The 10,000-nt window shown below is 40.0% G+C and overlaps 2 protein-coding genes across 5 annotated transcripts in view; one reads left to right on the plus strand and one right to left on the minus strand.

Annotated features, from left to right (window-relative positions):
• Nucleotides 1-659, plus strand: part of psmg2 (proteasome (prosome, macropain) assembly chaperone 2) — a 13,399-nt gene extending 12,740 nt beyond the window's left edge. For both annotated transcript variants that reach the window (XM_034298501.2, XM_034298502.2), the window contains exon 7: nucleotides 207-659. In XM_034298501.2, coding sequence (XP_034154392.1) covers nucleotides 207-287 — 81 coding nt within the window. In that variant the 3' untranslated portion in view covers nucleotides 288-659. The remainder of the gene's footprint in view (nucleotides 1-206) is intronic.
• A 1,013-nt stretch (nucleotides 660-1,672) lies between these two features.
• Nucleotides 1,673-10,000, minus strand: part of ptpn2b (protein tyrosine phosphatase non-receptor type 2b) — a 29,078-nt gene continuing 20,750 nt past the window's right edge. The window contains exons 8-11 of one of the 3 annotated variants that reach the window (XR_008300794.1): nucleotides 9,886-10,000; nucleotides 9,668-9,772; nucleotides 7,057-7,182; nucleotides 1,673-2,889 (exon numbers count right to left, since the gene is read on the minus strand). The exon at nucleotides 9,886-10,000 is cut by the window's right edge and continues 73 nt beyond it. Coding sequence is in view for 2 of the 3 variants with exons in the window: in XM_034298500.2 (XP_034154391.2) it covers nucleotides 2,865-2,889; nucleotides 9,668-9,772; nucleotides 9,886-10,000 (245 nt within the window). In the remaining variant the exon portion in view is untranslated. Of the gene's footprint in view, nucleotides 2,890-5,170; nucleotides 5,225-7,056; nucleotides 7,183-9,667; nucleotides 9,773-9,885 lie in introns of all 3 variants that reach the window. The other 2 variants (XM_053228434.1, XM_034298500.2) reach the window with 2 other exon arrangements.

Raw genomic sequence — 10,000 nt, forward strand, 5'->3', positions numbered from 1 at the left:
TGATAGTGATACTGAAGATAATAATGGCGATGATGGTGATAGTGATACTGAAGATAATAATGACGATGATGGCGATAATGATACTGAAGATAATAATGACGATGATGGTGATAGTGATACTGAAGATAATAATGGCGATGATGGTGATAGTGATAATGACAATAATGACAATGATGACAGAGGAAGGATTATGATTCCTGTCTCAGGTTCAGGGCTCTGTTCCGTGGAGAAGCCCGTCCTCCTGGAGGCTGCTGTTCGGAAGCGGTGTTCCTCCCATGATCTTCTGAACTCCACCGAGACACAGGAGACGACGAAGGGACGTGTTTCTGAAACGTCAATGGAGTCTGGACTGGGTGTGTGTGTGTGTGTGTGTGTGTGTGTGTTGCTTATCACACAAACACACACACATACACTGCGATATTCACAATATTCAAAACACCACTATCCCTTCATTTCATTCAGGAAGCTGTCAGAAAGAACCTGATTATTCTTTATCATCACACGTATCCCATAACTCAGTTCAGGGGAAGTGTCGTGATTTTAATATAACGTCATTAAATACAACCATGTCTGTAAACCTTTGCCAAATTCTGTTGTCTTTATAATGTTTGTTACTGGAAAATGTCTGATTCTCATTAAACAGAATGACTTTTCTGAAATTTCTGTGTTTTTTTTTTTATTGCACATGATAATGAGATCTTTGTTTGCTGTCTGTTGTAAATGTTTAGATTTTGTACACACGCTGGAAAAGACTTAAACATGCTCGAGTTCTACAAATGTCACGGTTTCATTTCAAATTAATGACCGAAGAACACGTGATGTCTCACTGAAAGAGGATTCAACAGTGTGGTGACCATCAAAAACCTTTCACTGTCTAATCATTTTAATCATTTAACATTTATTATTATACCATGCTGCTGAATTCTGGACTCTGATTGGTCAGAAGGTGTTGATTAACTTTCTATAACAGCAGCTCTGACAGTAGCGCAGGTTTATATTAATGCGCTTGCTCTTATCGTTTCTATAGTAACAGCTCATTCACAGGGACTCGTAAGGAAGGAGTCTCCAGTGTCAGTGCATTGTAACTTTAAGATTCCTGTGACTGGTTTGTTGTCGGCTTTTCTGTGAGGTGAAAAAGATTAAAGTTTTCGTCATGTGACCAGGAAACGCATTCGAACGTAGACTTTTACGTCAACTTTTACGACAAACAAAGCAGAATTTTGACATTGTGTTTCAGATGTCTGTGTTTTGTTAACATATCTATAGCAACAGCGACTGGTTTTGACCGAATGTTACACTTTCGCCTGTTTTCCCAGCACATGCGCTGATTTCCTGTTCTCGTGTGGCGACCCGGCGACCCTCGAGTTCACTGTTAAGCTAAAAATATCACTTTCATACGGGAAGCCACGCCCCTTACGATCATATGACATCATACATCAATCTGTGTGGCTGCTGTTCAAAATTCTCACCACTCTCTAAAACTTCATTAAATTCACTTTAAAAAAAATATCACAAAATTTCACTGTTAGAAAACTATTCTTTTAAAAAAAAAAAGATTTACATATTTAAATGCAAAAACACATTTGAATGTTTAAACCTTTAGTCACTGAAATGATGGGTCCTAAAAAAAGTTTTTCGGCGGAAAGAGCCGAACTCGATGTCAGAAAAGAGCTGTAAATAAATAGCGTATTTATTTCTCACATAATAAAATAATAAAGTAAGTATTAAACAGGCTCTAACTGGAGCTGTAGATAAGTTCGGCTGAATCTCAAACGGCTATCAGGCACATCGTGCACTAGGTAGGGAGCATCTATAGTGAATAATTTGAATTTGTTCATTTGTTTGGATTTTTATGTTAAACTCGGGATAGAAATGAACGTGACGTCAATGAAAATAAAACATTTCTGGTGGGAAATCCATAAAATCTAATCTAAAACAATAAAACTGACAAGAAAATTATTATTTTTTCTTCGCTTTTCTTTAAAAATGTACTTTCTATGTACATGGTGTGATTTAAACACAGTGTAGCTAACATTATAAACACTCATTAATATGCAAATGCATTCCAATGTAAAAGGTTTAAAGTAGATGAAATTAAATGTCATTTTTAAAGGAATAGCCCTAGAGAGCTGTGTGTGTGTGTGTGTGTGTTGAAATGAAGTATAAATAAAGAGGTGGATTATGGTGCAATAATAAGACATAATGAACATACTCATTTGCATATTCATACTCATTTGCATATCCCCTCCCCCGTTCAGTAACACTCTGCCGGACGTTTATTCGCTTTAAAAAAAAAAAAAAAAAAAAGAGTTTTAATATAACGTGACAATGAGACGATAACGCATGCCACTGATACACAAACTAGACAATGCAGCGTTCCTTTATTTCACTAAAGAGGAAATTCGTAAGACTTTTTTTTTCGTTTTCTGTTGTTCCTCATAAAGCGAACACGTCGTCTTATCAAAAATACTTGCGTTTAATTCCGCCGTACCGAAGTACCTTTAAAAGCGCAGCAGGTCTCGGATGCGAGCGAATCTTCGAAGTCGTCTCTGATATAAAAAAATAGAGTATTTCAGAAATAACGTGGTCGTCTAATAAAAAATACGATGTTACAAATCGGTGATGCATAGAACTACAACATCAGATTCTGCGAAAATTCAAATAAAATAAAAAAATAGATATAATAATTAGAATTGAGACCAAGATCAAAGCCACGGCAGTGTGCTCGAGTCCAGCGCTGCTCTGCTGGTGTGTGTGTGTGTGTGTGTGTTGGGATGAGGACACACTCGCTGCTCAGAGTCCATGCTGTAAACAGTGTAGAGGAGTATTATGGTCTGGAGATCCCTGCTGTGGTTGCCGAGGCGTTAGGTGTCGCTGGTCGTTCTCGCTCTGGAAACAGAAACCAAAGTAAAACGTTAGATTTATTTAATGACTTTAATTTAATTTTAGAAAAATAAACTAGAAAAGCTCGCAACGTCCTCAACCGAGACGTTTTAGGCGTTACGAGGCTAACGTAGCTAACAAATAATGGAAGCGTATAGCCACCAGTTTAGCATGTTTAGAATGTTTTCTCATGAACTGTTTCATAAACTAGCATTAAAAAGAATTATGTAAAACTATATTTCTTCTAAAGTATAAGCGCCCCCTCTCAGGCCACGCCCCCTCTCAGGCCACGCCCACTACCAGGGTTTGGCGACGTGATTCAACATTGAGGCTGTTTTTCTCTCAGTGAATTTGTCCTTCTGTCCGTCTTTACAGATTTTAGCACACAGTGTGAGAAACCCTGCTAATCTGGAGGCCATACACTTCCATTACCCGTTAGCAACATTAGCCTCAAACAAGAAGCAAACAACAAACCAACCACATCTGGGATAAAGAGGAAAAAATGGCGGCTCTAGAACCAGCAACAAAAATTCAACGAAACAAATTCTAATTAAGATTAAAGCGTCCATGAGAGAGCGCTGGGCGAGTCGAGTCAATAATCTGTTTAAAATACGCTACATCCCTGACGTGTTTAAAGGTGCGATAGTCAAAATATTTTTCCTACTGATTAGTTCAGATAACCAGAAAATACGTAGAACATGATAAAATATATTTGTTTATGCACGAGTGTATGATGTGGCTGAGAAAAGGTGTTTAGGAAAGCGTGGTTCAGGTCAGAGTGCTCGTTTGTGTTTACATGGGCCTCCTGTCAATCATTTTTATAGCCCCGCCCCTGATGCTCCCTCACTCCGCCCCCATCTCAGTATGTGGGAAGAAGCACAGAGGCGTCCAGCGCAGACAGACAGACAGACGCTCGGACTGTGAGCAGAAATCTACACTGTGCTTCCAAAAATATTAAACACTCGGGGACGTGCAGCTACAGGAAAACAATCCACAATCCGGAGTTACTGTTCCCACCTGAAATGGATTATTTTCCTGTAACAGCACGTCCCCAAGTGTTTTATTCTTCTTATACCACAGCAATCTGACAACAATTACAATAATTAAATTTATTTAAAAAAAAAAAAAATCAGCTTGTCACGTTACTGAGAAACTACAAAGAAGCGTAAACTCCTCTGTCCTGCTGAAGACGTTGGAAAACTTAAAGTTCCAGCTTTACCTCTGACTGTTACAAAGCGCTGACACTGGAGACTCCTTCCATACATGTTAAATAAACACACTTCTCCTTATTATTTTTTTAATCTGTGGACATGGAGCATCTGCTTTGAATGAGCTGTTACTATAGAAACGATAGCGTATTAGAACAAGTGCATTAATATAAACCTGCACTACTGTCAGAGCTGCTGTTCTAGAAAATTCATCAACACTTTCGACAATTCAGAAGTGCTGTGGTATGAAACTTTGTGAGAATGAACACTGGCTGTGCCTTATCATGGAGTAAAGATGTTGTTGTACGTCACCTGCTTAACCACTAGAGCTGGAATCTCGTCTAATGCACCTTTAAACAGTCTGGAGTGTAGTTTGGTTCGAGAAATACGGCGAGTGACCCTGACGACGACGCTCCGTTCGAGTCATCCATGTATGACCCTCGTGACCACCGACAGTGTTACAGCTAGCTCGCTGCTACTGTAGATTCAAGATTCACAGAACTTTATTAATCCCAGGGGGAAATTGCTCAATAAGATCAATAACTGACTGATTTTAGATTTACAGTGTGATACATAAGCATTTTCAGATACCACTCAGCGTGAGTCTGCTTTCTTTTACCGCCTTCTGGTCGTTATTGGGGTTAGTTTTTTAGGATGACGTCTACAATAAAATGTCCTCTTACATTCATACGTCATAAATTTAACATAAGAGAGTTTCCGACAGCTTCCTTTCCGACGATCCCGGATGTCTGTGTCTGATATAACGACACCAGGTCGAGGCATGTATACGATTATTTTATTTACTTATTTATTAACCATGTAAAGCTCTGAATCACACGCTGTGATGTAATTAACCGTATAAATCTGGATAATGTGTTAGCCTGTTAAAACCAGCACTGATGCTGAAGCCCTGATGGTCCAAAATGCAAAAATAAATAAATAAATGAATAAAAAAAATAGTAACACAGCAGGTAACACACTCATGCGTTCATCCTGTGGGGTCAGTAGTGAAAGTGCAGCGTCACACGTTAGATTAGACACACAACACACTCCGCTAACACTCTCCTGTGTTCTCTTACTGCGTCATTCTCCAGTCTTCTGCACACTAATGCTTATTCTGTGTTCACAGAAAGCTGATAAAAAGAATAATAATAAGAACAATAAGAATCTCGTAACTGTTAAAGAGCAACTCCATGTTTTACAGAAGAATTTACATGAAATTCGCTGATCTTAAACAGTGCACTCTGATTTAATTTTATTATTTTATCTATTACAAAGTCGCAGGTTGGCCTTTTTAGACATCAGGGGGCGGGGCTTATTTCCTTCACACACAGACACAAACATGGTGTTCAGGTTTCTCAGTTGCACAAAACACATACAGTGAGATGAAATAAGTGTTCAGACACTGTTGTTTGTGTTATTTAATATCGTTCCAGTGCACATAAACACTTCATATCTACACACATTATGTATTTTGACGTTGTACAAAAAAGTATGTATTCGTAAGCATAAACAAAGAAACGTTTTAAAAAATTAAACTGATAGGAAAAAAAGTATTTGCACACCACAAATGAACAACATGAGTGCTTTGTTGCACAGCTGTTGTTGGCAGTTACAGCCTTTAGCCATTAACTTTTTGGTCCATTCTTCTTGGATAATCGTCTTCAAACCCCCAAGGTGGTGATGGTCCCTCTGGTGGACTCGCAATTGCAAAATCCTCCATAAATTTTCAGGATGAAGTCAGGAGATGGAAGGGCTTCTTGCGTTATTGTGGCTGAATGTTTTAGATCGTTGTGTTGCTGAAACGTCCATCTTCTCCCCAGGTTCAGTTTCTCTGCTGATGAGATTAAATTCTCCTCTAACGCGTCCCGGTACATCCCTCACCGTTTGCAGAGAAGCAGCTCCACATCATGATGCTCCCACCACCGTGCTTCACTTTGTGGTTTTTTTTTTTTTAAGCAGGAGTTTAGCACAAGGTGTAGAAAGAGAGATGACTGCGGTGCAGGTCATTGCTTATTGTTCTCTATGTAACTGTTGTTCCTGCTGCTTTCAGGTCGTCCTGCAACTCTTTTCGAGTGACTGCTGGCTTCTCTCTTTGCTTCCTTACCATTCGTCTGAGAGCGCGTAGTGAAATCTTGTGTGGTTCTGGGGACGATTAGCTGTCGTCGTTGTTGTTTCATGAACTTTCCAGCTGCATGTTATCAAATCAGGTGTACTGACAGGGATGTTTAAAGTCGTTGCTATAGCACTGGTAGCTTTTCCTATTCGAGTGTTGTTTTTGTTTTTGAGTGTTGTCGTCTTTCAGAACTTTAGGAAGCTCCTTCACCTTCATCATGAATAATCCATGTTGTGTGAAATCTTTCCAACTGATGGCAACGTCTTTTATAACGACACCAGATACGATTTGCACGAGTGCATATGTAAATATTTAAACGTCTGTTTTTATGCTTAAGAATACATACAAACTTCTGAATGCATACTTTTTAACAGTCTGGCACTTGAATAGATTTTTAATGTTAGTGTTACTACAGCACATGGAAAGGACACACATTAAATTGTAACCACTTATAATGCTATTTAACAGGATACGAACGACACTCTGCGCTGTGTCCGAGAACTGTGACCCCAGCCCTCCACCCCTGGCACCAAGACTATGCAACGGTCACGCTACGAATTTTAATCGAATTTTACGTTTACTGTTTTGGCACAAATACAACTTGTGAGTATTTGGGATGTGAATATGACGGGAGTTTATTCATATGGTTGACCCCCAGTGATTACGTCAAAAACAGTGACACAAAAGGTGTTTGTGCTGGAGTTGCTCTTTAACCGCATGAAAACGTCACACCATGCTGCATTTTACCACTCCAAACTCAAAGCCGTGATTAGCATGATCGGAATTAGCATCAAGCGCCACACGAGCAGCACAACACAACGTAACCTCGTGGCTAATCTCCTCACATACAGCCTGGGGTTTGTGCACAGAGGCCCGGGTGAGCCCAGACTCGCGGCGCCGCCTCGGCCTCGGCCTCGGCCGGGAGAGCGGAGGGGTCAGAGTTCGCTTTGTCATGTACAGCAGATGCAGCCCAGGCTGTGTGAAAGAGGCGCAAACACGGTCAGCTGGAAAAACAGCGAATCCCTTATCGGCATAACAGAGCAGATGGATGGGAAGCTCTGCTCCATGGAAGCCTGAAACCTCTTCATGATCGCTAAATGCTCAATTAACCACAATCCAGTCAGTCACACAGAACATACCGAGTTTATACTCAGACATTATTCACTCACTATGTTATTTTCTACTGGATCTGTGCCAACTGAGTTAAAAGTGGCTTCTAACTTGACTGATTTCCGACCCATTTTCAGCCTCGTGTTCCTGAGTAAGATGCTAGAATATATAGTAGCCTCACAAACACACACTTCTACATCACATCACATCTCACTACTGCTGGTTTAAACCACTTCAGGCAGGAGTTAGAGCCGCACACACACACACACACACACACACACACACAGCTCAGAGGGCTCCGTTCTCAAACCAGTGTTTTAGCTATCTGCTTATTTCCTCTTGCTCAAGTGATACAGAGACAAAGCCTTTTTTCCCACTCATATGCCAACCATTTGCTCCCTTCCTTCCTTCCTTCCTTCCTTCTTTCCCTCTTTCCTACTTTCCTTCAGCCCTCACTTCCTGCCACCGTGAAATTAATGACTCGATGACGACTAATGTCTTAAAATCAACAAAATAGATCTTACAGTAGAGGCAAGAGAGTCCGTTTTTCCTCAGAAACCAGGTCATCCTACTGCACCCTGTCTTCCCGTCAGATCTGTTACCTTGTCTGCTGTTTCCCAGTTTAGAAAGCGAGAGACGGAAATGACTGGAACACCTCCGCTGAAACACTCAGTCTTCCTTTGGGATGTTCTGCTTGACTTCTCCAGCACGGCCATGACTCGACCGCAGCACGTTCAAAGCTCACAAGTTTCTCACGCTCACTCAGCCTCAGCTTCATTTCCATCATTTCTGTTCATACTGACTCATAAGTGAAGCCCGGATTATTTAGCTAACCTACTTCACTCCTGCGTCCGGCTCTGCTTTTCCCCGGCAGTCTAGTGTTTATTTAAGGCGAATCTTTCAGGCACGCTGGAAAAGTCACATGTCCGGGGATTGAACAGGACACTGTAGCTTTAAGGAACATTGATGAAGTTCACACGGAACACTTTATAAAAACAATAGCAGAATAAATGTCTTGATTAGGTCGTGATTTCAGAAATGTTTAGCTCACACACTCTGAATATTTTCGTTGCTGTTGCAGAAGTAACCATCATTTTAAACATATTCGTTACGGCAGTTCAAAATATACCCAGTAGAGGGCGATGATGTATTAACATCGTATAAGTACGACCCTGATCCTATGAACGAAATGAAATCAGCTCTGTACTTATTTTTTTTAGTGTCACAGTCTAAAGAAATAATAATCCAGTGCGATATACGTATAAGCTGGGATTAAAATAAAAACATATCAACAATCGGATGTTTACTTTTAGGGAATTATCTACTAGACTAGACTCCTTTTTTTTTTTTTTTTTTTTTATTTTAAGAAGAAATCCACAAGAACATTATAAGCAGAGAAGCAGATAATACAGTGGCTCAGACTCGTGGGTTATAAACGTAAATTACGTTAAAAACGTCACTGTACATCGACGGTCCATCATTCACTTTCTCGATTTCGGCTAATTATAACGAACGCAAATCAAACTGCCGCTAAACGACACAGAATCTATTTTAGTGCTAGCTACAACAGACTCAACATCGTGTTAATGAACAAAAGAGATGCGCACGCAACCTGGACGGGGGAAAAAAAACAAATCCCACAGTAGCAGCTGCTAGCTAGAGGAAAATCTTAGCTGTTTTTTTTTTTTTTTTTTTTTTTAATCAAACATTTTCATCTTGCATCACTGCACTGTCAGTTAGATAAATAAAGTACAGTAAGAATTCTGTCTAAATGAATTCTGACATTTATCAGGATATTTCAGGGCAAAACCTGGTTGCCTCTGCCATGAGGTTAAAACAACAATAACCATAACAATAAGGCTTTGCGTCTGGAATTAAACCTTTTATAACGATATTTTTAAACAAAACGACACCAAAACCTGGTTGCCTCTGCCATGAGGTTAAAACTTGACTGTAGATTAATATTTTTTACAAATGAGTCAAAACACAACAATATCAACATATCCACAATAATAATCATAACAAAAAGGCTTTGTGTCTGGAATTAATCTTTTTATAAATACTGTTTTTTTTTTTGTTTTTTTTTTATAAAAACAAAACCACACCAAAACCTGGTTGCCTCTGCCAGGAGGTTCAGACTTGGCCACACACTTCCAAATCATTACAGAAAACAATTTAACAAACTAATCATTAAATGCGCAGAATGTAAACAAAAACGTCCAAACTTGGGTTTGAACAACGAAATCATATTTAAATAAAATATTTTTTTTAAAAAATATAATAATTGCTGTTAATTTTTTAATGAAGGGTGCCAATAATTCTGGAAGGCACGGTGTATTGTGAGCGTCACCTTTTCCTCTTCTTCTCCGCCTCGTTTGTCCTGGGCTTCGGCTGCTTCTGAGGAGTTTTCTGTGCAGAAATGGAGATCTTCTCGTCTCTCTGTCTCTTGCGCGCGCTGGAACGGAGGAACAGAAAGAAAACGTGTTAAAGACGTGAGAGATGAAAGCGACACGTTCATTTAAAGAAGTGAAGCTGTGTGACAACGTGGACAGAAGGACAGACGCTCACTTCGTCGTGCACGTGTCTCCGTCTGCTTCTCTTTCGTCTTTTGTCGTTTTTTTCGCTCCCTCCGTCTCCCCCGTGTCGTCCGCTCGGAGCTTCCGGGTGCCGTTGTAGCGCTCTG

The sequence above is a fragment of the Pangasianodon hypophthalmus genome, chromosome 23, assembly GCF_027358585.1.
Source record: "Pangasianodon hypophthalmus isolate fPanHyp1 chromosome 23, fPanHyp1.pri, whole genome shotgun sequence".
Taxonomy (NCBI): Eukaryota; Metazoa; Chordata; class Actinopteri; order Siluriformes; family Pangasiidae; genus Pangasianodon; species Pangasianodon hypophthalmus.